This window comes from Vespa crabro, chromosome 10 (genome assembly GCF_910589235.1).
Source record: "Vespa crabro chromosome 10, iyVesCrab1.2, whole genome shotgun sequence".
NCBI classification, from domain to species: Eukaryota; Metazoa; Arthropoda; class Insecta; order Hymenoptera; family Vespidae; genus Vespa; species Vespa crabro.
This window is the reverse complement of record NC_060964.1, coordinates 8,539,183-8,566,663: the sequence shown is the minus strand read 5'-3', so window position 1 is coordinate 8,566,663 and position 27,481 is coordinate 8,539,183. Positions and strand designations below refer to the sequence as shown.

Sequence of the window (27,481 nt, the reverse complement as noted above, 5' to 3'; positions counted from 1 at the left end):
TGTCTCCTCGTCACCGACGACAAATTGCAAGAGTATATAAAAGATTATAGATAGACGATAATTATATCTCCTTTCGTACGTTGAAAACATTAAATTAATTCGATAAAAATAATGATAAAAATTATTAGGTGCAACTCGAACGATGCAACTTCTCACGGTGGACGCAGTCCTTGTTCCTTTTGTTGCCACCAGTCTTCGATACTGTCGCTTACGTTTTCTATTGGCCGAAAGGGGACGCCATTTGGCCAATCGCGTTTGATCTTCGCATCAACTACTAACGCCCAAGTCAAAGTTACGTTTCTATGATTTTGTTATAATACGTACAGGTGGTCACCCGCGATGTTTCTAACCTATTTCTTTTCGCAAACTTTAACATTTATTTAACGTTTATCATATTGAACGTGATATAATAATGGCTCAAGGCACGATTCTTAATAAGGTTATATCTGCGATCGACGACAACACGCGGAAACCTGAAGAATTTCTAAGGTATATCTAATTATAACCAATTACAACGAACGTTACTTAAATAATTATATAAACTAATAAAGTATTTATTTCAATCAAGTGTACAGAATGGTGTTGCGGTTAGTTTCAAAAATACTATGAAACAGCTCTACGATTTTACGAAAGAACAAACGGAAAGGAGTACGAACGCCTTGCCAGAGCTGTTGACCGATGGTTTTGACGAGGAACAGATTTGGCAACAATTGGAGTTACAGAATGAAGGAGAATTGATACATTTTTTAAGTGGCATATCCAAATTGTTAGCAGGTAAGAAAGCGCTGACGTTACCTATCTCTACCACGAAGCCTGAATCCAGAGAAGAGAACAGAGAGCGGGACGATAAAGCTGAAAATGCATCGAGCGTAATACAGCATCGACGAGCGAAGGGGAAAGAAGATGAAGAATCTAAGAGTAGCTTCGAAAAGGTAAAGAGGATAAAAGAACGCAAAAGAAAGTCTATCGTCGATGATAAATTTTTTAAATTACAAGAATTGGATGAATATCTTACCAATGAGGATAGAAGAGAAAAGCTAAACAAGAGAGAGGCGAATGAATCGGACGATGACGACGAAGAATCTCTTGATTTGTTTAACGATTTGTCGGAAGACGAATGCGATTTTACGGAGGATGCAAAGTTCATTAAATATGCCGACTTTTTTGATAATCCGAATAGCGAGGACGACGGCGACGACAATAAAGTATCATCTTCCTTTCGTAACGATCATTGTAAAACCGATGAAAATGAAGATGAGGAATTGTTGGACGATAGCGAATTAGAAGGTACCGACGTTGAGAAAGAAAATGGTACTGAATTAAAACCTTTTACTAAAAGAGTCAAGTTCAATCTGACAAACGATTCGGACGAAACGGATAGCTTAGAAAATAAAGTAGATAATAAGCAGAAGAATTTGGAAATTAAATCCTCCCTTGAAGCGCGTCAGGAACGTTTGCAACAGAGGATTCAAGAACTGGAAGAAGAAGCGCTAGCTGAAAAGCCTTGGCAATTGAAGGGAGAAGTAAATGCTGCTCTCAGACCGCCAAACTCTTTATTGGAAGAATATGTGGAGTTTGACGTTACCTCCAGGCCACCTCCTGTTATCACCGAACAGACTACTTTCAAACTGGAGGATTTAATTAAACAACGAATAAAGGACAAGGCATGGGACGACGTCGAAAAGAAATTCAAACCCGTCGAAACACCTTTGGAATATAAAAAAAAGTTGATATTAAATCAGGAAAAGAGCAAAGAAAGTTTGTCTCAAATTTATGAGAACGAATATCTCAAGCAAAAACAAGCTTCAAATCCGGAAACCAAAGAAGTAGAGGAAGAAGAGCCGAAAGCGCACGTTGAAATTCGCGAGATGATGCATTCTTTATTCTCCAAATTGGACGCACTGTCCAATTTCCATTATACTCCGAAAGCAGTACGTATAATATTCCCAATTGATTTTATTTCGAGATACTTTTTGTAATATCTAAAGGACAAGAAATATGTGCAAGTTCATTTCTTTGTAGGCCCAGCCTGAAATTAAAATTATAAGTAACATTCCTGCCATCAATATGGAAGAAGTGGCGCCGATAGCTACCAGCGATGCTGCCTTATTAGCACCCGAAGAAGTTAGAGGTATGTTGTCATTGAAAAACATTGATTATATCGTTTCGATGTATCAAATTTAAAAAATACCACAAGATGGTATTTTATTTCTTATTTTTATTTCTTATTTTCGTAGAAAAACCACGGGGCGATGTTATCGGTAAGTCGGAACGAACGATCACCGACATGAAACGCGAAAGACGAAGGAAGAAGTTGAGACAAAAGGAACGACAAAAAGATAGGGAAAGAAAAGAGCAATTAAATGCGATCAAACCAGGAATCGAGAAAAAATATAAAAAGGACAAAAACGTTCTCTTGATGAAGAAATTGAGCAAGGATAGGAATATTACGATGGTGGATGAGACGATTGGTAAAGTCACAAAATCTTCGAGCAAGTTCTTTACCCAGCTACAGGACCAAGTTAAAAGTCACGTCAAGTCGAAAGTAAATCAAATGTCGAAAGAAAAAAATAAAAAAGCTTTGTCCGCTGTCAGATTGAAATTGTAAATATTTTATGTAAATACAATATTATACATATATATATATATATATGTATATATATATATATATATATATATATATATACATATGTATATGTATATATATTAAATGAAATTTAATTGGATTTTGTCTATTTTTGGTCGCTCATTCAAGATCGTTTGAAATTGTGATTCGATGACAAAATAAATGTAGTATGTATGTGGGGTCTTGTAGGAACAGGGGGAATATCTTTCGTGAGTATGAGAGTAAGATTTGAAATATTTTGAAAGATATCAATATTAAATACAAGATATTTAATCAACTGTTGCCTACACACTTTGATATCTTTCGTCTCTTCGCTATTATAATTATTGTCGGAGGTAATGTTGGAACTACATTCGTACAGGATGATTGATTGTAAAAAGAACAAAAAAAATCGTATATATGTGTATACCTCGTATATTAGTGAAAAATGTTCCCAATTCATCATGATATGCCGTAATTTTGTTTTGATCTGCTTATCGAAATTTTTGCTAAACATGTACAAATGCACTAAGTCACACGTGGTTACTTATAAATGCAATTATTTATATGTATAACATTATCTATATTTTTCTTTAAGAATATCTAAAAATGGTGTTTTGCACAGAGAAGCAAAGTGGGTTACATAATTTTGTACATTGTCAAGTTTGAACAATTTCTGTCAAATGTTGATTTATGATTGCACTGTTTATAATTACAAATATCTAAATTAAAAAATAATTAAGCTAACCTTATGTGCCTAACGATAAGCTGGTATTAAAATGATCATGATTTGCATAGATTTCTGATTGATTATTCTTTTTTCTTTTTTTAAAATATACCTTTTTCAATAATCAAATAACACGTTTCCTATTTCACATTTTTAAAAGAATTCGTAAGGCATTCGAAATGAAATAATAGTCTAATGAATAAAAAGATCATATAACACTACCTCTTTGAACAAGGACAGATAAAGTTAGACATCGGTGATTTCAGAAGATTTGAAATGTTACATATCGTATATACCACGTGTATATGTATTTATATATGCCATGTAAAGCAGGCTTCTCTCTTCTGAACACATCGCACAATGTCTACTGTAAGCTTCAAAATAATAAACTACTTTGAGATAGATAGATAGAGAGAGAGAGAGAGAGAGAGAGAGAGAGAGAGAGAGAGAGAGAGATACAGACTGAATTAATAAAACACAAAGTTTATCATTCCTTTGCAAATTATTAGATCATATTGACTATGAAATAATGGATTCACGCTCTTGCAAATCGCATTACCTGAAATCATAGAATTCATCATTACATTAAAGTAGAATGAAATCTCTCGATATCTTCATATAATTATGTCCATGTTAATAATTATTAGTTTTTCTTTTTTTCCATATCAGTTAAAACATCTGATAAAAACACATTATAAGAGCAAGCATTCTCTAATGGCACTTTTGCTAAGTAATAAACACCAATCTTAAGAATGCATTATAAAATTCTTACGATTTCGAGAACATAATTTGAAAAGAAAAGAAAAAATTATCAAAAGAACGTAATATCTGAAATGCATGCGGACAGAACTAATCGATTAGGACCTAATAATCAGGATACCCCAACCGACAGTAACTTAACGCTCATGTAGGATATATCTATAGAAGGTGCTGATCATAAACTTTGCACAGGTCGAAATGCTCGAGTAAGAGCGTGGATTACGATGCTTAGAATAATCCAAAAATGATTTGAACCTTAAGTCTTTTAAGATGTAAGACTGTCAGCAATTTTCGTCCTTGGTCGTTACTCAAAATTGGTATTAAACATATTTAACTCCTCGAATCCGGATGCGCCACCTTGGTCCTGTAACATTTGCAACATATCTGAGAGCTCTTGAGGTTGCGTGCCAGGACCACCAGCTTGTGTAGGATGAGGTGGTTGCGTTTGACCGGCAACTTGTGGATTTGATTGTGCAGCATCTTGTTGCGGTGTTTGATGTTGTTGGCCTTGCCATCCCCACATACCTATGAATAATATAAGGAGGAATCAGCGAAGGTCTCTAAAATTAATTAATAAATATAAATATTCTAATACGTCGATTCATACCCGGATTATTAGGCACTGTCGTGACTGCGTGATATTGCGTAGCCGGTGTTCTAGCACCACTACTCAATTGCGTATACGTCGGTCCACTTGGTGACCTTGACGGACTTAATTGACTGTACTGATACCCTTCCGTTACAGGTTGCTGCAACGAGTCAACGCGCAACATATCATTTTCGTTCTTTGAAACAGAAACTCATTAAATACACGAGCATTTTCGCATTAACAACTCGTTAATAATTTTCTTTTTTCTTTCTTTTTTTCTTTTTTTATTTTCTTTTCTTTCTCTTTTTTTTTTTTTTTTTTTTCTTCTTTTTTACCTGACGACCTATGGCCCATGCTTGTTGTACAGGAGTCGGAGATGTATTTGCAGGTTTTTGAATTCTACTTAATACAGAAGAAGTTGTACTTTGTTGACCAGGTGAACCGTAAGCTATAGGTGACTGCGTTGTCTCGTACCCTTGATAAACATTTTGTGTACTGGACGGCCTAGGTTGCTGTGGACCTAAAATATAGTCGTCGCATTAGAAATCGTCGACTTATACAAGACGTTTGTAACCGATAGAAAGTATGTAGAAGTTTTCCCCTACCAGCTGCGGCGACAGCCGCTGGATGTTGCATCATATGATGCGCTGGATATATAGGATCCCTGGTGGGATGTCTCTGAAGGGAGTAATCTAAACCAGGTTGTCCGTAGGCAGGTACGGCTTCGCTTTCCGTTTGCCCATCGCTACCAGAGTGGAATGACCTTCGATCGTCGGATATATCATTAAAAACATGTTCCATAAATTTATTTTCTAGAACCGCCGCATTGTAAAAAAAAAAAAGAGTCGTACTTCGCATGAGAGTTCGTGCAAACGATGTACTCCACGTCGTCGTTAAATGGATTTAAAAACGCAAAAGCCGATGTCCTCAACCACACCCAATCACGATTCTTAGCTCGAAATCTATACATCACAGAAACCACCTGTCCTTTCAGCTTCAAAACTAAATAAAAAAAAAATTATTGCTGCGTTTAGAAACGTATCGTGCAATTTCGTACGTAGAACGAATGAACGAACGAACGAACGAACGAACGAACGAAAGATTTCGCGTTACCTTGTTCGAAGCTTTCGCGCATATGGGTTTCATCCTCCGGATGAAAGAATTGATAACATTTATGCCCTAAAAGTTCCGAGGGCGTATACCCCAATATTCCACCGACTCTTTGGTCCACAAAGGTAAACGTACCTTCCGCAGAGTGACGTGAAATAAATTCTAAAACATAGAGATCGTTAAACGTAAAACAGACCGCGTATTAAAAAAGATGGAGAAAAAAGTGACGAAAGAGATCTTCTTACCGCTATTGCTATTGGAACCCGCTAAATCGTTCGTATTTGGCGTACTAGTAACCTGTAATCGCCCAATGGCGACGAGGCAGCAATGCGTAGATGCACTTTCGTCCGTAACTACACCATCGGGTCCTGTTTGAACGGCCCCGGGCCCTCTGTCAGCTAGACCCACACCTGGTACACATGGGGGAACAAAATCACCTACAGCGTAAAACCGTGAATCAATAAACGATTCTTCCACTGATCGGTAACATAAAGATGTTACACAAATCTAATCTCTTAATCGGGAATTCTAACGAGCATCATGTCGCATTGCCCAAACACGAATAAATGAAACGATGAAACTAATAATAGTAATAATTCCAAGGAAATGTAGCGTCAATATGAAATTCCACTTAATTCCCCGATCGGTTAGAGAGAGAGAGAGAGGGGGGGGGGCTGCTATTTTCCTTCGCTCGAAAGAAATATCGTCAGGTCAAAACGATTCTGCTTATTCCGAGGGATCGACGTGCCTCGGTTTATGTCCTTTCCGTGCGATCGCCGAGAGATGCTTAATTTATAGGAGGTATGTACAACATACGTCCTCGGTATCGGCGCATTCTACGAATCGTAGGTTCGTTCATATTCTCCGAGCACAACGCGTCTCCCTCGCTTTAAAATAGAAAGTTGGCGCTACGTCGCGCTGTCGCGACCGTTATGTCGCGTCGACGATTACGATGAAATATTGGAAGCCAAACTCACCGGTGGGGGGCCAATTTTTGATGTACCCTGTACAATGAACTACAGCGTAATTTTGCCCATCCCGAGCGGGTGGACCTAACGAATTTCTTTGCTTTATACGATGAAGACCGTGAGCGGCTGCCATATCACCCGTCGTCTGTAGATTTCCAACTTTCATTCGACAGATGAACCCTCTTCTCGAGCCCATGCACAATCTCATCGACGCTGTAATAATATTTATGACATAACGATTACGGAATAAGAGATTTTGGTGAAAGTTAACTTTATCAATTGGTAGGGAATAATTTGGCCGCCGACGCGCCCTTAACTTACATTGACCTTCTCTCTTGACCGTCCCGGTCTTGAGATCCAATACTCTTCCACCCTGCTGAGGTTCCGCGGCGCTGAGCTGTTCCCGTACTTTTTCTGTATCGTCCGGATGTACTTGCGAGTATAGACTCGTCCCGTACCAATCACTCTGCGTGTAATTCAAAACGGGCGCGACAGAATCGGAAACATAGATGATTCTACCGCTGTCGCAGCTCACGACGAAAAGAAACCCATCGGCGGCTTCCAGGATCAGATGTTTCAACTCCTGATCCGTTAAAAAGGATGGTTTGTACGCGTTGTCCGTAGCCGTGTTTCCTGTCCCTAAAAAAAAGGAGATTAAACGATCGTAGAAAATAAAAAAAGGACCTTTTGAAAAACGAGGCCATTTTTCCCAAATGAAAAATAGGAAAAAATAATCGAGCAGATCGAAGCGATTCTAACGCGATCGGCTTAGGTGCGATAACCCGATCGGACGGTAAGCTCGCCGGAGGCGAGTCGAAGTAGTCGCGAGAAGACGAGCGAAAGAGAAAGAGAAAGAGAAAGAGAGAAAAGACGATGGTGGTACCAAAAACGAGGACGGGGCACCTCGCCAGCGGAGGTAACTATCGAGGTGCAAGATCGGAATTGCAAAGCGGATGGGATCCAAAGAGAGAGGGGGAGAGAGCCTCGCGATGCGATCTTTACCCCGATATACGGAGAAATTCCGGGAAGAGGTACTTTAACGACTTCCAAACAAGATCTATGGAAGACCCCCGGTGACCTTCGTTACCATTACTTTCCACGTGGCGAGCGTCGAGACGCCTACGGCTCTTTCCACCATGGATATTCCACCGGCTCCGTTTCTTCGCATCGAATCATCTTCTGCTCGGACATGAAAAGCTATCATCTTTGTTTTCTTTATTCTACAAGAATTCGACTCTCTAGTATTCACATTTCTTTGCCTCGAAATATACACTCTTTCTCTCTTATTCTGATGAATATACATATGTACGTATATATTCATCAATGAATTTGCGAGCGAGCCTTTCGAAAGAATTTCTTAGGATCGCAATTGATAAGAGCGGGTGGGCTAAGATGGTATCTCGTCCCCGTGAAGAGATGATGGAAAGGAGGTGGAAGAGGTTGGAGGAGCTGGTAGGTTGGAGGAGCTGGTAGGTTGGATCGAAACGAATCGACGTAATCGTTCGAGAGCCGTTTGCGCGCGAGCCTTCGAACGGTTCTTTCACCGTCGTCGTTCGTCGGTAAACTTTTATCGCTACACGGCTCGTTAACAATCCGCAACCGGTGACGTAGAAGAGAGAAAAGAGATAGATAGATAGATAGATAGATAGATAGAGAGGGAGAGGGAGAGAGAGAGGGAAAAGGCTCGAAAGCGTTCTTCGACTTTCGTAGATATCTATGTACCAAGTGCATCGTGCATCGAACGGAGTTATGAGAAGAAGAGAGGAGAGGGTCGAGGAAGACGGCGTAAACGACCGTCGACACATCCCGGAGGCGATAGTTTCTTTCTCTCTCTCTCTTTCTCTCTCTCTTTCTCTCCCTCCCCCACTCTTTTTCGCTTGCTCAGGTAAAGAGAAAGAAGGAAAAAGATAGGGAACGAAAGGAGAGAGGTCCCCTCTTTATCTCTCTTTCTTTTTCTCTGCGTTAAGCAATTTGTATTCAGCGGTTCTCTTGTCGGGAAAGAGGAGAAGTGGCTATAAACAATGCGACGCACCACCAATACTTAGGTGGAATCACGGCACGCACACACCACGCCTATGCGTGTCCAAAGGTAAAGGGACAGCCGACGATGGAGCAACTCCACCCATTCTTACACCGGAAGCATATATCGCGCTTTCTGCATTCGATATGACCGTAGTACGACGACGAAACCATCCGTGAGTTACGCTCGTTCCGGTACCTCCAAGAGAAAGAGAGAAAAAGAGGCTCGACTTTTTTTTTGTTTTCTTTTCTTTCTTTCTTTTTTTTTTTTGTTCCACCCCCCCCCCCCCCAGCTTTCCCGATGATCTCGAGAATACGTACGTACATCCTTTCTCGTTCTTCTTTTCTTTTTTGTTTTCTCCCGGATCAAAGTCCGCGATTACGTCGTTGAGGTTGGCGTTACTTCTCCATCGAAGAAAATCTTCGGAATTGGATTAGTCTTGTTCCACTTTGTCATCTTAATGAACTGGATAAGGATCTGAATAAAATTTCTAATGGGAACCTCGCTTGCAAATCGGTTTCCAAGTTCTCGAGGTCTAGATTAGTTGCCGTAATCGTTGAAGAGTTCGATAAGGAACAAAGTAGTACTTTAGTTCTTAACGCGGAACGTGACGATTAAGTTACCATTGATGTTTGAATTATCCGGCACGGTCAACGAAATAACTTTCGGCAACGCGATCTTCGAGCTTGAACGAGCGTCGATTAAATTACATAGATACATGCAACTCTGCTCGATACGACTCTCCCTTCTTCTCTATCTTTACGGTCATTGACTTTTAAAAACGACTTCGTCACAAGTCCCACGAGATGAGTTGCATCACACTCTTTACATATACATAATATCTTGCTTGTGGAGTGAATAATATTGCGCGCGCTCGCCCGCGCCCGCGCGTGAGCAAAATGTTAAACTTTAACATTTATTAAAGCGCGCATGAGAGCACTTGCCTTTTAGAACGAAATATTATCGAAATAAATAATAAATATAAATGAAAATCGACTTACCTCTGAGAGCTTTCATATGTGCCACTGCCATCCTAAGTATCGTCAATTTGTCCGGCTTCCTCGCAAGGGCCGAACAGGTTGGTACCATGTCCGAGAGTTCGGTGATGTAGGCGGTCATCTTGTTCCGCCGCCGCCTTTCTATCTCGCAATGATTCTCCCTGCAGTAAGTTGCAAGAAAAAACCAAGGTAATTGCATAGCTCGAGGAAATACTTTAGATATCAACTTACGCGAAATATTAACGCGCGTAAGCAGCGTAGGAGAGAACGCGCGATCGAGGAATCTATTTTCCAAAATGATCATACGTATGTACGTGCATCCGAGATCGATTGGGCCAATAAATCCTCTTGGTACGTCTATTACAGTACACGTAGTTTCTAAAGCGTTCGAATTTGACGAGGTTCTCCCCTGTTATTCTTTACCACGAGGAACATAGAAACTGCGAAACAAATTCTAGGCCAAATTGACTCCCGAGGTAGGTTTTCCCTGCATGAAACGACGTAGATCGATCTCGCGTAACGATTGTCGCGCTGCCGAGTAATCGTTCCACGTGTGGTGCCATTTAATTCGCAATTATTTTCACGAAGAAAGTTTGCGTGGGTGCTCGAGGTTGTGCGTGCGCGTGAAGTGATCGATCCTCTAGGACGGCGACGGCGACGGCGACGGCGACGGCGACGGCGACGGTGACGCCGACGGTGACGGTGACGCCGACGACGAGGACAGCAACAATGAGGAAAATCAAAAAGGATTAACGTTCCAGTCAATGTTAAAGGATATTATCGTGGTTTAATCTCTTAAGAAAAACTTTGAACGGACAGAGAAGAATATAAATGAAAATAAAAAAGAAAGGATAAGGATCTAGGAGCAAGAACATCCGGGAGTGTTCAAAGACACATAACGTGGAAGGTCCACGATGGGCAAATACACGCAAGAGAGATCTTTCCTTCGTCTCGTCGGGAGGTTCACGTGAATCCGTAACGCTCGTCGACATCTCCGTTCCGTTGTTCCTTTCTTCGATTTCATTCTCTCTTTCTCTCACGGACATAAGAATAAATATCTATCTATCTATCTCTTTCTCTCTGTTAGAGGGCAGCGCTATTTAAAAGAGGCCACGGCGCTTAAAGCGCAAGTATAAAGCAGGCTACGTACGGTCCAGCGCGATGGAGGTTGCGAGCTATGGAAGGGCAAAAGGGAAGAAGAGGAGGAGGAGGAGGAAGAGGAGAGAAGGAACGCGATCCAAAGAGGAGGACGGAGAACTTCTGGGTCAGAGGTCAGACGCTCCGAAGTTGCTCGCTCGCTTCGTAGGTCCGGGCAAGCGGATTGACTATACGGGGTGTACCGATAATCGCGCGAGCACCAAACGATACCGTGCGAATGCCGTCTTGTCCGAGATCCTTATCTACCTCTTTCGGTACAAGTTTATCCTTCTTTTTTGGCCCTCTCTCGACGACACTATCGTTTCTTATTTATTCTCTCCTTTTTTTTTCTCCTTTCCTTTCTTTTCTTTTCTTTTCTTTATCCTCTACTACCAACGGTTTATACTCCGCGGAGGCTAGCCTCGACCCGCACGATCTTATCGCGAGAAACTTTTCGATAGCTCGTACCTCGAAATAACGCCGATACCCGTTATCGCGATTGTTTATAATCTCTCGAATTCGTAGATCCATAAACGAAACGACGATTGCGTTATTTCTCAAACAAATATCGATTCGATAAGAGCTATGTTCGCTCGAACGTTTTCTCTTACGATGGATTAAAATAAAAAAACGAAATATCGCCTATAGGTTTGTTAACTTTTGTCCCGTAGCGTATGTCCGCCTTCCTCCTTCTCGATTACTGCCCCAAAGGCAGTAAATATGTTGCCGAGCAAAATTTATGGCGCGCCACGCTGCCGTCTCACGCGCGATTATAACATCTTCGTTTGAAAATGATTTAAGCGACAACGATCGTATTCGTTCTTCGTCGAACCACTCGCCTTCTCTTCTCCGTCGTTATTCCTGTTCCACGGCATCTTTTTCCCCCCTCCCTTTTGCTCGATAAATATGCACCGAGTCGTAATACCCTTATTATTACCCTTACAAAATTCTGACCAAGTCTATCGAATAGACTTTCTTTTTTCCCTTACTTTAGACGAAGTAGAACGACAAACAAAGTTATTCCGCGGTTTATCGCGAGACTCGTAATCGCGCCGAAAGACCGAAAATGCAGGCTTTCTGTATTAATGCCGAGGTCGAGAAGAAAATACGACCGTGGACCTCGGCCGAGAGAGGAAAAGACGTGCCTGAGGAAGAGGGAGAGAAAAGATAGAGCGGAGAAGCATAAAGAGGAAAAGAAGAAGAGGAGAAGGAGGAGGAGAAGAGACGGGCGCCTTGCGGCGGGAGGCAGTAATTGCGTTATTAACTTAAAAGTGAGGTTCTTGAGCGCGGCCCGCTCGCTCGCTTATTCGCGCGCGCGACATCAGAGTCGTTGCGGATCGCTCGAGCCATGATTCTTTTTTCCTTTCTTTCTTTCTTTCTTTTTCTTTTTTTCTTTTAACATTTTTTCTCTTTCCATCCTCTTTTCGACAACACGATGTATGCGTGTTTGTGTATCTGCAAAATGACAGTAGAGATTGCTTACAGAAAGCGACTCCACCCAGTCGCACGCGATCGGAGACGAGAAAAGTTGTAGAATAATATTATCCTTTCCTTTCTCTCTCCCCTCCCCCCCCCTCTCTCTGCCTCTCGATTTCGTTGAAAATAAAAGAATACTCAGTAGATTAGAGAAGAGTGAATTTAGCGGCAAAGCTAAGTTTTAATATCACCGAGATAGATAGGAGCAAAGAGGTGAAGAATGGAATCGAGATAGAGCGCGGTGTGGACGAAGTTAAAGGACGGTGCGCGTATAAGTACCTTATGTTCCCACGCTGGAGCAGCCTCGAGGGCTTCCCATTCCGCTATCGGCTCACATTGGTAGGTATCATGTAGGTATGTATGTATCTTGGTACTTGAGAAGGCATGTACAGGGTGTACCGGTAGAACATATTGGGGCCACGATTTCGTGAGACGAATTAACAATGTCGGGAGCGGCTACCAGAAAGGTGTCCATGCCACTCTCGCGGTCCCTTACACGCGACGAAAAACCGAACAAGATTCGATATATGCGTATAAGAGAAGGAATCTCCGGTGCGAAGGGCAATAACATTTTAACGAGTCTACCGAATCTTCTCGAGTCTGATACTCACCTCGCAAACCTCTCCTTATCCTGCACATTGTCGTCCTCCAATCTTCTATATTTACATCCACTAGTATCATCCTCATCCGACCTGAAACACCAAGAGAAGGAAATGACCGATTAAATTTCGCTTTTCCATCGAGGATCGTGATACCGGTAGCGCGCCTTTTATTCGATTCTTTCTTTTTTCTTTGTAGGAACCTACATAGATCGCGCCTATAGTGGTATCCCAAGGTGTGTGTGTGTAAAAAAAAAATATATATATATATATATATATACATACATACATACATAACGCGCAACGCGCCCGACGGTAGAAATATTATTAGAAATTCAAACGCACACGCGAACACAAGGATAAAAAACACGGGGAAACTTTTTAACAAGGTATACGTATGCGCGGACATGGACGAATTTAATTCTCGATACGCGAGTCGCGAGCGTAGATACTTTTTACGAGATACCTCCGTGTGTGCGCGCGCGTGTGCGAGCGTTGGACGTCAAGATGCGTGGTTGTGCGATAAATTATTATACCGTTCGACGAGGAGACGAAGGAGAAAAGCGAGTTCGCAAAAAAGGAAGGAATAGTCGCGCGAATAGATGTCGCGTCATCGACGCGCGATACTATAATAGCTTCCGGATTACCAAACGCGAACTGCCCGATCCAAAATTGGCCTTCTGCTCTACTCCACCAAATCTGGATCACCTAACAGTAATGGCACGATTAAAATTCAACGCATGGAGATCGCCGAGTCCTATTCTACACGATCCTTGACAAATTACCAATTAATTTCTTCCAACTCGGATCTATCCCTATCCCTATGCCGCCGAAATACATTCGAATCTTACGTTTCTTTTAATATTAACCCAAGACAAAACAACGTTTGTGCGATTACAGATCACGAGAAGAGTACTCCTCATAAAAGTATTTATCGAAAATAAATCCAATTATTTGCGGCAAATGAATTCATAAAGTTTATTAATAAAAAATTAGAAGAATTGTCGAGAGAATTCCTCGCATCTTCGAAGGAAAGTTTCTTTACCTTTTCTTTCTCTCTTTCTCTCGACACATCGGGCCGTAATCGAAGAAACGCGAGAAGAATTGGAGCGAAATAATTCAGTTTGTCCCACTTTTTCCTTCCTTCCTGCGACATCGCCGATTCGATAGCGATGCTGAAGCTTATTCGACGTTCAAGACCTCGTTACCGCTTACACCCGGAAGAATATGGCAAAGCCCATAAGGGTCGCTCGCTACAATACATGGAAAGATATCAGAAAAGAGAGAGAGAGAGAGAGAGAGAGAGAGGAGAGGGTAGGGGAGAGAGAAAGGAGAGGGTAGGGGAGAGAGAGAGAGAGAGAGAAAGAGAGAGAGAGAGAGAGAGAGAGAGGTGATGGACTCGGAGCGCAAAAGAGGGCACCGTAAATCCGTCACCGCCGTCTCATTATCGGTATCGAAGCTCGTGTTCGTTCTACCGACGCCGGTATTAACCGCTCGCTAGAAAATTATGCTCTCGTTTGGCCTGGCGAGAAAGAGAGATAGAGCGAGCCGGAGAGCTCATAGAAATCCGGCCGATCGTCAGTCTATTGCACCGGTGCGCGCGGGTGATGTACGGTTCTGACCCTGAGCGAAAAAGCAAGATATCCCCTTACCGGTGCGCCCTCCTATCCCTACCACTTTTATTTTTACCCCCACCACCCGACTCGCCATCGTGCTCTTTCTCTCGCTGTGGTGAACGTGCCATGCGGTGAAGCGGTGCCTCCCTCTCTTCACCTTTCTCATACCGTGGAGAACTCCGGAGGACCCGGTAGACGAGGTAAGTGGGGGTGTAGGGCCCGCAGCGAGTGTATCCGGGTACCTCCGTACCCACCAGTCTTCCCTTCGCTCTCCTACTCTATCTTCTTCTTCTTCTTCTTCTTCTTCTTCTCCTCTGCAGCCCTCCAACGTACTTTCCTCCTCTTTTTCTTAGTCCCTTATGCGAAGAGAAGAGAGAGAGAGAGAGAGAGAGAGAGAGAGAGAGAAAGAGAGAGGGAGGGAGAGAGAGAAGATGTACCCGGAGACTTATGGAGTACATAATGATGCGCCCCGCGGTATTATGTCGACTTAACAGATACGTATGAATCTTTCGTGAGAAAGAAGACGACTCGACGGCAAGTTTCTTTCGTCCGTAGCATCGGTCGATCGAATACCGATGAAAAGTTATGGCACTTTCTTCCCTTTTCTTCCATCGTACTACTCGTTAGCCCTGGCATTTATATCTTGCTACCCAATTCCAGAACGTGGCATTATAATCCGCGCCTTCGAATCGAAGAGAAAGTTTAAGCTTCAAAGCAGGTTCAACGAGGTGCTCCAATTGCGGCACCTTCCAGAAGGTTTTAGAAACGACCCGTGTAACGAGGAGCACGGAAGACAAGCGTTAAAAACTCGCTCCTCTATCATTTTATTCTCGGCACCTACAAATAAATCGCTCTTTCTTTTTCTTCTTCTCCTCCTCCTTTTGTAAAACTTTGTAAAACTTTCTTTGTATCTCGAAATAACGAAATCGCAAACGCGTACCTTATCCGGATTTTAGGTAATAAATCATATGGTGAATACGAAAACCGGCTTCGTATCACGTACGCGCCGAGTTATAAGATGGCCCGTGTCGTTATGCGAAACGTTTTTGCATATGCGATGCGTATGCATCGTCCGACGGAAAGAAGATGCTCGTTCTCCAACTTAGATCCAGCACGAAATCTCGAACGATCAAATATCAATAACTCGAGTTCGTCGAGTCGCCAAACTTTTACTTCTCCTAGCGAAATATTATTTTCCTAAAGAGAAATATCAATTATCGTTTATCATTTACCAATTACTCAACGTGACCTTTAGAGAATAGATTTTATCTACATGACCGCGCGGTGGTTTACGTCGTAAACCATACAAAACTATGAAAAATATCATTTGAAAAAGACAAACGAAAGCAACAGCATACAAACGCAGATACGAGAATATTGACCCTGTACGACACTAAATCAACGTTCGCAATAAACCATGACGTCGATGGCCTATTACAAGACTCGAAGAACGAATTCATAGAATCGACGTGTAGCATCGGTTTACAATTCGACTATACAATGGCCGAAATGGATTTGGTAGCGTATCGAAAGGACTGGCTGACTGGCAGTCGTTATTTTATTTACGATCGACAACAACGACGATCAAGTTTGTGACCTTTAAAAAAAAATTCTTTCAAAGTAGCCACTGGCAGATAGCGGATTACGGTTGTTCGACCCTTGACATTGAACGATTTCGTGAAAAATCGATCTTTAGATATACCATCGTACTTCTCTAAGGACAAGAAAGAAGCACCTTTTCCTTTTGCCAGTATTGCTCCATTTCTCCTGCTTTCGGCTCCTTCTTTCGTGAATTTATATATATATATATATATATATATATATATATATATATATATATATCGAAACAAAAGCCGTGGGAAACTAAGTATCAGATCTTTATCTCGCGTGCGTCTAAGCCGACTCTCTCATTGTAAAGACTTGAACGAGGCTAAAGGCATACTGTGCCATGTTGTTTCATGTTTCACCGTACATATGAACGTACTTACGAAACGAAGAGTTAAACGATCGCTTTTTTGTATTTCTTTAGACGAGCAGATTCCAAATGTCGGCATAGTGTAGCTGGTCCGCATAGTGGGCGGTAACGCTGATCTCACACGAGACAAACGCACGCTTTTACCGCCGGTAATTAGGCCTTCTAATTATCTCTTAAGGCTTACGCCACTCGGCGATATACTCGGTGGACGTGCCTGTAAATGACCCGACGCGACGGTTCGGCATTAAGATAGAGATTAATGATCAACTTTAAATGGTTCCAAGCGTTTCACCGAATGAAAATATTTCGAGTTTAATTAGTCGATCGGTAAATAATTTCACTTTCAATAATTTTTATAAAGACGAGACACGGAAATACCTGTCGATCTTTCTTTAAAGATCAAAAGTACCTTAAGAATATTTACAAAATACGACAATGAGACAGAGGGGGGCCAATGAGGAGAGAGAATGCCACGTGATGTGGCACGCCGTGTCCAAGTTACGGTGGCGCCTTTTTGCATTTTTCCATTCGACTCAAGAGTCACGACTTGACCCCTCTATTCCTTCTCTTCCTCTTTGTAACCGTTGTCCACGCTCGTCCTCGTACATTTGCGTTCGCCATTCCTTTACGTCCACGTGTGTTACATCTACCTTCTCTTCCTGTAGTCGTTTGGGACACTTGCACGTACATACGCACGTACATAATACGTACATACATACATGCGAACTCCGTCCTGCTGCCTTTCGAGAACAGGAGAACGAGCATCTATACCCAGTGTACCTACGAAATGCGCGGTATTTTTCAGAAAGCTGTTCCTCTTTGAGCGGAATCTCATCGATTTCTTCGCCGGGGATAATTGAAACGTTCCAATCCGAGGAATACGCAAGAAACGCCAATGGCATAACGCCTTTACGTATCGAATCACGCGATAACAAATGTTTTTACGATTTAAATGTAAATTTATTTAAGCGCTCGTTAAAAGTTCAAGTAGAAATGGGAAAAATGCGAGTACCAAGTCGAAAGAGAACTCGATTCTTAGTGTCGTCGCGAGCGTTACGACACGCGTCCTTGAACGCGTCCAGTTATTTCAAGTAGCATTTAACTATATAATTATGCAACGAATCATCGTATTTTAGCAGAGCTCACCCGTGGGGTTCGTTGAAGCGAAGCGACGGGTAGAACGCTTCGATTCTCCGAGTCGATGGAATGACGGCGCCGATTGCTTATCTAACGTCTAAGCACGATGACGACGACTCTTGGACGTTCATTGCTTTTCATTTCATTAGCTTGGTCAGGGGGTGACGATGATACTCTCGCGGTGTATACAGTGTCGCATATTAAAGCAAGATCAGAGCTTGGGGATTGGCGGCTTGGAGAAGGGGCGGTCCATCGGTCTCTGAAGAGCGGCTCGCGCGAGAGAACCGCTCTCTTCTCTCTCTCCGCGCGCTCTCTCTCTCTCTCTCTCTCTCTCTCTCTCTCTCTCTCTCTCTCTCTCTCTCTCTCTCTCTTCTTTCTTCCTCCCAGACGATCTCTTATTGGTCACCGCCTCCACGATCGATCCTCGATCGCCGTAGCCTCTTAACAATCTTCTACGACTCGCGAGGGATCCCTCGAAAGACGAGATTTATCACATTTCTTCGAATTCTTTGTCTTCGTTTTAACGTCGTAACCGTCCCATTTTCCTTCTGTACGAAACTATTCTAAAGAAGTAGAAGAGGAACGGTATATGGACGATAATTGCCATAGTTGTACGAACGGTATAGTTGTCGTTCAAGTATCGAATCGAATAGAAAAGCTTTAAACTCGCAATTGATCCTGATAGAAGAGATGCGAAGGAAGAAAAGGAAGAGTGACGAGAGTTTTTTGCGGGTGCGAAAGACGCGCGTTACCCTAGAACGGAACCCCAATCGGGAGGCCCGGCCGTTTTCACGCCTGAGAAAACCTTTATTGTTCAGGGCGTGTGTAACCTAGCTTCGAGCGGAAAGTCACGCGACGAAGAATACGAGGAAGAGGAAGCAAGAAATCCATCTAATTACGTTTACAACCGCGCAATCTATGCGCCCTCTAACGAGACCCTTTTCTTTTACTCTTCATTAAAGACATTTTCTTTGTCTGGGCTGTCTCGGACTAATAAAAAATATTTTTCACATGAATCACCGTCGTCTCGTTTTATCATTTGAACGATCTTTAGATAAATACGATTCGTTGGGGATGAAAAAAAGGAAGGAAAATTGTTTGGTCAGATATCAGCGGTGAATAGATGTTCGCGCATTATCACGGTTTATTTATGCTCGCGATGAAATGCACAATCCTAAGTTAAAAATCTGTGTCGCACGCGTATGACCTAATTATGGATTTAATATCAGACGAGTGTATAAGGCGTTAATAATGGAAAATTCATTAGAAGGAAGATAATCCGACAACGTGGTCGGAGCCGTATTAAACTGAATACATACTTTCCATTTTGATCCATCCAGTTTAACAATTCCTTCCAGCCGCGGAATGCCATTTATTTAACATAGGCGCTCGCGACCGTAGCGATCGCGTGAAATAAATATATCTTTATCATTGCGATTTACATTTTTACAGATTAATGCACCAGAAATCACCCGTGCTCCCTTTAATTAGTCGTTATAATATAATTAACGCTTCGCAATGAGTTGCTAACGTGTAGAAATCAAAACACTCGCGAGCTACGTACAGTGCGTAGGTATGCCTACCGACGATAATTGTACTGTATAAATGTACCGCGTGGAGAGATGATGGAGAGAGCAAACACACGATTTACATAGGACTTCCCGAAGAGAATGTAAAAAGAGACGATATCGCGAGCGCAATCGCTGCTTAGAAAGAAGGCTACTCCGACTTGGAAATTCCCACTTCGAGCCAGTTGTCACGAACATCGGGCATCTCGATGTAAACAAATAATATAGCCTGCTTTTTAAATGTTCAACATCCATGTAGAAAGAAAACGATAAAAATGAAAAAAAAAAAAAAAAAAGAAGAAGAAGAAGAAAAGAAAAGAAAGAAGGAAGAAAAAGGAAAAAAAAAAGACAAACAAAAGTTGAGTATAGAGTTACGATTTTGTAAATATACCTGCGGGAAATTGCATCTTGCGGATGCATCCCCGCATTTGCGGGAAAAAGAAACATGATCGAAGAAAGTTAGACTTGGTTAAATCTCAAATTATTTTCCATCTTCGCTTACAAGAAAATTATAGTCCGTCCTAAGTAGCAAAATCTCTCCGTAAACGTTGGAGAGATCTTTTCCCGACGTAACGACAAGACGACAAAGAGAAACGGACGTAGATAAAGTATGGGTAAACGAGTGTTTTGGATTTTTGGGTTTTACACGACGGATTACGCAACAAGGTCGCGGTAATCGGCGCGTAAATGCGTGGAACGGTCACAAATCTCTGCTACGTGACGAATTCCTCGACGAGTGGGTTTTGTTTCGTGCTCGCACGTTCGATGCACGTGGTAGAGAGTAGAACGACCCGTGTAAACTCATCGTATTAGACACCCCGGCTACCCTTAATCTTCCTTCTTGTGTATTTTGCGGCTTGTTAGACGCGACGAGCCGCAAACGAGACCAGACGCGATGCACTTTATTAAACGTCAACTTTTACGTTCCGTCACTTCGATTATTTCATAATATAAGCAGTTGTACGACGGCTCGACACTCGATATTTTATACGATTAGATATCGATCGTTTTATTATACTTTATCCTTTTTTTTCTTTTCTCTTTTACTTTCTTTTCAAAGATCCGCCTGCATCAACGTCAATCGCTTCTAAAGTCTTCTTCAGAAAGACTTAACGAGACTTTAAGAACGTAACGAGCGAAGTTTGAAGTTGGTTCGTTATAAGCAGACGATAAATGAAATCAGCGATCAGCGAGGCCAATGAAATATTCGCTGATAAATGTAATCTCTCGGGTATTGTACGTGCTCTCGTTTCTTCCTACGTAATACGGTCACTCTTGTACATGCATACATACGTACTTACGTACCGTACCGTACGTAATAATATACGAGCTGCGCCGTCATAACTATTTCTTCGCGCATATATGTATTTTTCTTGTGATCTCAATTTATTATCGTCGCGCGTGACCGCGCACCGCAATTCTGTTGTATGCATTTCACGATAACGTCAACTTTGTACCCGCTTTGTTATATTTTCGAGAAGATTATCGTTATCGTCGTTTCAATGGCTTACGCCAGAGTATCTTTTTCTTCAAGGTCGCCGAGGAAGTTCCTCCTTTTTTCCTTCGTCCGCTTGTTTTTTTTTTCTTTCCCTCTTCTTCTTCTTCTTTTTTTCTTCTTCTTCTTCTTCTTTTCCTTCTTTTCAACGGGAAATCACATTTTATGCGCGAAGAAGCCGTAAGTACGTATTCTGCAGTGAAATTGTAATTGTATTTATTGATTATAATCTACTTGTTAATGTAAAGAAAAAGTTGCTGACTTTGCAATAACAAAAACGTATGTTTGTTAAACTGCGATGATTGCACACCATAAATTAATAATAATCTTTTGGTCGAATACGTATACTTTTGTATAAAATGTTTTTACTTGTAAAGCGTAATCTAAAAACGCGACGTGAGCTTGCTGCTTCTTTTTTGTTTTGTTTTTTCTTTCTTTCTTTTTGTTTTTTTTTTATTTTTTTTTATTTTTTTATTTATTTATTTAACGGTTAATAAATATTAAGTTTATGCAAGGATACTTCTCGTTATCGATTCACCGTTCTCGTGCTTTTGAAGCGCGCGGAAGGATCGGATTGGCTTGACGAGAATTCGCAGTCTTTTTTACGACAAGCTCGACGATAATAGAGCTATCTAGATTCACGGCCGACTTCAGTATTTTTCACGCGGACATGGAACATGTGCGTTCCGCGTATCGTTGCTTTTTCTTCGGAATATTTGAATCCCGATAATATGCGATAGGTACGATAACGTATCGATGAAAAATTGAAAAATTTCTTGGAAATTTGGAAATAATCATTGTGAAAGAAGAATTTCCATCGTACTTCGATAAACCAGCATGCTACTTCAGGATCATGACGTAGAAAAGTTTTAATGAGTTTCCTCGATTTCATCGTAAAAGCGGTCTCGAAAACTTCGCGAGCTTGTTTGCAAAATAGATTCATAAAATGATTACTTTTTATTGCATCTTGCAGAATACGGAATTACTCGTGATAGATTAAGGTTAAAATACAATCGGCACAAATAAGTCACAATAAGGTGAATCGGCATAAGTAATCTTCGAAACGATCCGCAAATTTCTTCCGCTTGTCGACGGTCCGAGCGAAAGGCGAATCCGTAAGTACACCGCAAGCCTCTCAATTTCAATAAGCAATCGTAAGTACTTCGGTCACGACTCTCGATAACTAGATTGTTTCAGGCGAAGAACTCAGCCTCGAGTTCTTTCAATGATCGCTACGGAATAGATGTTTGACGATTCAAAAAGAAATCGTGCCTGTGGACGAAACCTTTACGGATAACCCTTAACATTGCACGTTTTCTCGAGCTTCTTAATAAATGATTTTTTTGTAAATGGACGAATTAACGCTTGCATTATGCAGCTATTTCGCATACTCAAGCCCGCCAAATTTTACGTAAAGATCTTAAACCGCTTTTTAACTTTTAATCGTATTTCGATTCTTTCTCACGACAGTCACAATGCCTGTTCTCACTATTCTTATTAAAGCGACAATTGATTGTCCGTTAACGTGCGTACCGCGTAATTACCGAGATACTTCATAATCATCAATATACGTAATTCGTTCTACGTAACTACTCGTGTCATACGTAATTCGTCCCTGTCTCACGTTCATCGTCACTTTCGACGTACCGATCTTCGCAATAAATAAAAGGATAAATTTTCTTAAAGCGAACTCTCTCTGTTTCTCTCTCTCTCTCTCTCTCCCTCTCTCTCTCTCTCTGGACGGCATCCATCGATTCAACGTGCATGTCCAGTTTACCACAAAAACCGCGTGCTATTTAAAAGTCCCAACCTTTCCCACGATTCTCCGCACGTTTATATGTACGCGAGACGCGGGATCCTTTCGTCAAGAGCTTAAAACCCGCTTTGATATCAAAAGGGCCGACTTTTAACATCCCCCGGGAAAGCGATTTTAGTAGACGGACGATGTCGGTTTCGTGCTCCGAGGAGGCAGAAGATGATCTCGAGACGATGATCCAGCATGGCTGGAAAGAAGTTTTGCTTGAAACGCGATACTCATCTTTTTCTCTCTTCTGGGAGAGGCAAAGGGAGAAAAAAAGAAAATGGTTAGAGGCGCGTGGGAGACGAAGATTTACCTCCGTGTTTTCGACTGCTGCTGAGAGTCCGCGTGCGTCTGCTGTATGTGATGAGGCGATAGGTTGGGCCCGTAAGACAGAAGCTGACTTCCGCCGGTGGGGCAAGCGGCTGGCGGCGGTGGGGGTGGTGGGCCCAATTGGTAACTCACGCCGGAACCCGAGGGAGCGTAGTGCGAGGGCCCAGGTCCCGGGCCCAAACCGACCCCATACCCTGCACCTCCCGTACCACCCCCGTACATACCACTGCCACCGGGATATTCTATTTTGACGGCCTGTCTTCCACGATTTCGATGATCCAAAAATCCTCCAACGATTTCCTTGTCATTAACTCATCTTATTTCGATTATTCCTCTTTACAAGGACATATCGTTCCTTCTTCGATGCCAATTTTATTATGACTCTTCGGTTAGATCAATACAGACTTTGAAAAGTTATATCCCACATACGTTTGCTGGCGCACTGGACACCTGTTACACGCTCGAGAACATACGCGCGTGCGTTCTCTCGATAGGAGTTTCGCGATATCTACGCGACGGCCGAAGGGTGCTCCGCAGGAAGTCGTAATATCAAAGCACCAGCTAACTCGGATTCCTTCCCTTTCCGAGATATCTTTCGATTTGCGGTATAAACTGCTTCCAGTATCTTCCTGCTTTCAAACTTTTTCTTTCGATCGTTGTATTCCTTTCCTTTCCAAATCGAATTCCGATGATAATAAATTAATTAATCGTTCAAATACTTCGAGCGTTATGTCTATTTCCAAGGATCTTCAAGGACAAAACAAACTTTTTTTTTTTTAAAACGAGGATTCTCTCTGACAGGACTACTTTTACTTCTACAATATTATCGTTGCGACCTTTCGACCTCGGCTGTAATGACTCTCATTATTGCGCGCCATGGCTTACGACCAATATAGCATGAATTTCCTTTATTTCAAGCCAATAGTTAGGACCGATTTTAGGTGTAAATCATTCTACGCTTTTCTCATATTCGATTCGCAATTCTCCTCCTTGTTTTGCGAAAATTTCATGGTCGATTTGGCATCAATCGGTTTTGGAAAAATATGAATTTGCTTGAAAAGACTCTGTTCGTTGATCCAGATCGATTCGCGCAACAACGTTGATTTGCTTTCGACACTGACTATTTTGATGCCGATTTCGAAACGGCTAATATTCAGTCACTTTCGCAAAAGAATATCAACCGTTCGATTTTAAACGATCCTTAAAACGATATTCGTCAGAGAACAATTGTGTAGGATTCCTCTCTTCTTTATTCTTGCTTCGAAACTCCTGGCAAATTACGTCCAAGCTTATAGCAGCTATTTTTCCACCACTTCATTCTACAACCACTTTCAACGAACTCACGAGGGAAGCTCACCAAAGATCCGTCGTTTCACCGTCGAGCCGATACAAAGCTCTTCCAAATGTTTATATCGAAGGTACGACAACAAAGAGGGGGAAGAGAAAAAGAGATGGAGGAAGGGCAAGGAGAGTGGAATAAGAAGAAGGAGAGAGAGTGAGTGAGTGAGTGAGTGAGTGAGTGAGTGAGAGAGAGAGAGAGAGAGAGAGAGAGAGAGAAGAGGAAAAACTTTCGCGTCAACGGAATTTGAGTTTTCCGTTGGAATCGTAAATCCCGGATCTACTTAGACGAGGGCGCGAGACGCGCGTCGTTTAAACTTGGCACGAGGCATTGTAAGCGACGACGAATACCGCCGAACACGTTGGAGATGATTTCGTTCAGAGCATTCGCCCGGATTGACCACTACGATGATCGCTTCGATCGCGATCGAACTAAGAACACGACGTTCATTCGGATGGAAACGATAACGAGGAGGAAACACGGAAGAAGCACTAACGTAAGAACGGACGGACGAGAAATCTACCGAGAGATCTATCGGAGATCTACCGAGAGATCGAGGGACGGATGGGTCGTCGACTAGTCACCACCCACAACTCGCCAGTGACTGATTCCACCATAGCCGTATAATGTGCCGCCGTGTGGTATACCCCGGTAAGGACTATCACTTCTCCCACCAGAGAGCGGAACAGCCACCGTATAAAGCACGACTTTTAACCGGGATGCCTTCGTCCCTCCTGGTGGTAGCAACGGAACGAACGCGCCTTCTCTCTCCGTAACGATGACCCCTCCTCGCACGCTTCTTTTCTTTTACGTATTCCCCCAACTACCTTTTCTTTTCCTCCTACCCGACACGATCCTACGAAATTATCGGCTCTACGTTTATAGCGCTTTAACGTTCCAACGAATCTATCGACTACCGCGCGTTCTTCTTCTTCTTTCACCTAGTCTTTCCCTTGGTACACGATCTTTTTTCCTATATCCATATCGAATAAAAACAAAAATATCAATATCACAACGTCCGATCGTTTCTTGGTACGAAGGTCAGTCGAGTTTACCAGATCAAAACGATTTGGCTCGATGTGGAAAAATATTTTCAAGAAAAAGGCCTGCTGCCGCTAAGGTAAAAGTCTACGACGATTACGATAACGAAACGTTTCTTGCACGATGTCGCAATAAAACACCGACGGTGCAAAAGAAATATTACCAAGAGGCGCTAACATTGTCCGACCACGAATTACTTGCTGCGTAGCAAACATCCTTATATTAGTTGCTTGATCTTCGTGGAATCTTACAAAAAATAATTAATAATTATTTTTCGTTATATCATTCTAAAACTTTATTCGGTCTGTGTATTTTTTCTCCTTCTTACCAATTAAAACTTTTTATTTTTATTTTTCTTTCTAATCTAACATTTCGAAGCGTACAAAATGTTTGGCCATCTTGTCGGATGTAGATAGTAAAGATCGATAAAATATTTTAGATTTCCGTTATCGATCATTATCGCTGCACGTTTCGATACGGTTGCAAAAATATAATCATTGTATCAAGTACAAATGTGACTGTTCGAAAAATATATCGTGATGTAGATATTAGAACTAATTATTAGAATTATCGAGTGTACGTGTACTTAGTCATAAAACATATTCAACCGCGCTGACAGCTGATACATTTTAGTAGATATATCACTTAATATTATCACATGCTTTTGAAATGAACTGAGCTATTTATCTATCTATCTATCTATCTATATATATATAAATATATATATGTATATAAGTATGTATATTATGTGTGTATATATATATATACATACATACATATATATATACATATATATATACATACAGATGGAAAGAGATTTTTGACTTATAACCTCAATTATAGGTAATAGTACAACTTCGTGCACAATGTTTTGTCTATAAGATCGTTTGCTAGTTAATATATAATAGACAACATCTCATCCGATAACATATCCGGTATGTTTCAGTAAACAAATTTCTTACTCTTGTTAATATCATTATAAGATGAAAAACATAATGTTTATTGAAGAATAATTATTAGCCTTTTTAATCTATCTTCGAGATCTCTAACATAAGAATTTATAAGGCAAATTATATTCTATAAAATATAAGTATTTAAAGTCACATTCGAAATATATCATTCTTTGGAAATTTTCAATATATTAACTTACCCTATGTGAATAGAACCACACTTCTGCGCCATTTTGCTCTGATCACTCCCTGTAATTATAGAAAACTTAATTAATTCGCTTATTAAATTTGTCTGTAAATTAAGTAACAACGAGTCATATAGGACAAACACAAATTATATAAATATTCCTTTATAATTGTATATACTTTTACTGCTATACTCATATAACTACACAGACTTTATTATATGCAACGCAATGAGTACATACAAAGAACAAAAGCTTATAAAGTTTTATATCTTAATGATTTATTTGCGTATAACCTAGATAAATTAGATCTGTCGCAAATTAAATTCATCTTTCTATTGATATAAACTAATATGATAATATGCTCAAATTAATACGAGTTATAGAAGCATATATCTTTCAAATATCAATTGTATAGTATTTAAGAGCATGGAGAAAGAAGTAATATTGTTATTGAATGATTATTGACTTTGTGCTATGTGGAATAAGTTTTGGAGAAATAAATACTTTGATTAGAGTAGATTATAAATAAATATAAAAGAATTTGGACGATCTATATATGAAGGATGAATAACTGTACATGTTTTATGAGAAATATAAGCATCCTGTTGAAAAAACTGAAGACATAACATACGACGAGTATGCTCATTTTGAAAAATCAAACGATTATACTTTAAAATGCATCCAATTGAAAGGGAACGGACGACGAAGGTAGATGAACATAATTTTGGTTAAAACGTATTTCATATATTTCTCATACAAATTAGAGAAATTATGTTAGGAAAAGCATGGAGAGCGTCAAACATTGTGATAGACGACGTTTACCTGGTATAGAATGAGCGATCGTGGATACAGTAGTGAACATCCAGTTTGAATTTTTTCCTTACACCGTTTGTACAAAATATCTGGACTACAGCCAATCGTTTTTGGAAATATTACTCAGCTCCTACACTCCACTAATATCAAAACTGGGTGTTTACACTCAGCAGTCGCGCCATTTTGAAGTTTTATTCGGGAATTTTATTTTTGCTTGGACCTCTGAATACGATTTCAATG

General features: G+C 41.1%; 2 protein-coding genes across 7 annotated transcripts; one reads left to right on the top strand and one right to left on the bottom strand.

Moving 5' to 3' along the window:
* The first annotated feature begins 254 nt into the window (after nucleotides 1-254).
* LOC124427330 (U3 small nucleolar ribonucleoprotein protein MPP10) lies at nucleotides 255-3,404 on the top strand. The gene is made up of 4 exons (XM_046970133.1): nucleotides 255-489; nucleotides 569-1,931; nucleotides 2,023-2,131; nucleotides 2,238-3,404. Exons 1-4 carry the CDS (start codon nucleotides 413-415, stop codon nucleotides 2,606-2,608), a joined length of 1,920 nt encoding a protein of 639 aa, XP_046826089.1. The 5' UTR covers nucleotides 255-412; the 3' UTR covers nucleotides 2,609-3,404.
* Nucleotides 3,025-27,481, bottom strand: LOC124427328 (aryl hydrocarbon receptor nuclear translocator homolog). Of its 6 annotated transcripts, none has more exons than XM_046970129.1 (13): nucleotides 27,251-27,481; nucleotides 26,441-26,489; nucleotides 13,001-13,081; nucleotides 9,780-9,940; nucleotides 7,080-7,397; nucleotides 6,768-6,971; nucleotides 6,036-6,227; nucleotides 5,794-5,952; nucleotides 5,532-5,682; nucleotides 5,286-5,443; nucleotides 5,016-5,200; nucleotides 4,699-4,840; nucleotides 3,025-4,616 (listed from the first exon to the last, which is right to left on the bottom strand). In XM_046970129.1, the coding sequence occupies exons 1-13, from the start codon at nucleotides 27,288-27,290 to the stop codon at nucleotides 4,396-4,398; spliced, it is 2,061 nt and encodes a 686-aa protein (XP_046826085.1). In that variant the 5' UTR covers nucleotides 27,291-27,481; the 3' UTR covers nucleotides 3,025-4,395. The 6 variants fall into 6 exon arrangements, with proteins under 6 accessions (XP_046826085.1, XP_046826087.1, XP_046826083.1 ...); XM_046970131.1 differs by lacking the exons at nucleotides 26,441-26,489; nucleotides 27,251-27,481 and adding exons at nucleotides 14,034-14,241; nucleotides 22,894-23,032; XM_046970127.1 differs by lacking the exons at nucleotides 26,441-26,489; nucleotides 27,251-27,481 and adding an exon at nucleotides 22,894-25,498.

Excerpts from the sequence above, each read along its gene's own strand:
- LOC124427330 (XM_046970133.1), top strand. The coding sequence starts at position 413 with ATGGCTCAAGGCACGATTCTTAATAAGGTTATATCTGCGATCGACGAC. Across the intron at positions 1,932-2,022 it reads TCCATTATACTCCGAAAGCA|GCCCAGCCTGAAATTAAAAT; the intron begins GTACGTATAATA and ends ATTTCTTTGTAG. Across the intron at positions 2,132-2,237 it reads AGCACCCGAAGAAGTTAGAG|AAAAACCACGGGGCGATGTT; the intron begins GTATGTTGTCAT and ends TTATTTTCGTAG.
- LOC124427328 (XM_046970127.1), bottom strand. The coding sequence starts at position 23,132 with ATGTACGGGGGTGGTACGGGAGGTGCAGGGTATGGGGTCGGTTTGGGC. Across the intron at positions 9,941-13,000 it reads GATAAGGAGAGGTTTGCGAG|CAGGGAGAATCATTGCGAGA; the intron begins GTGAGTATCAGA and ends TGCAACTTACTG. Across the intron at positions 5,953-6,035 it reads GGGTTCCAATAGCAATAGCG|AATTTATTTCACGTCACTCT; the intron begins GTAAGAAGATCT and ends TCTATGTTTTAG.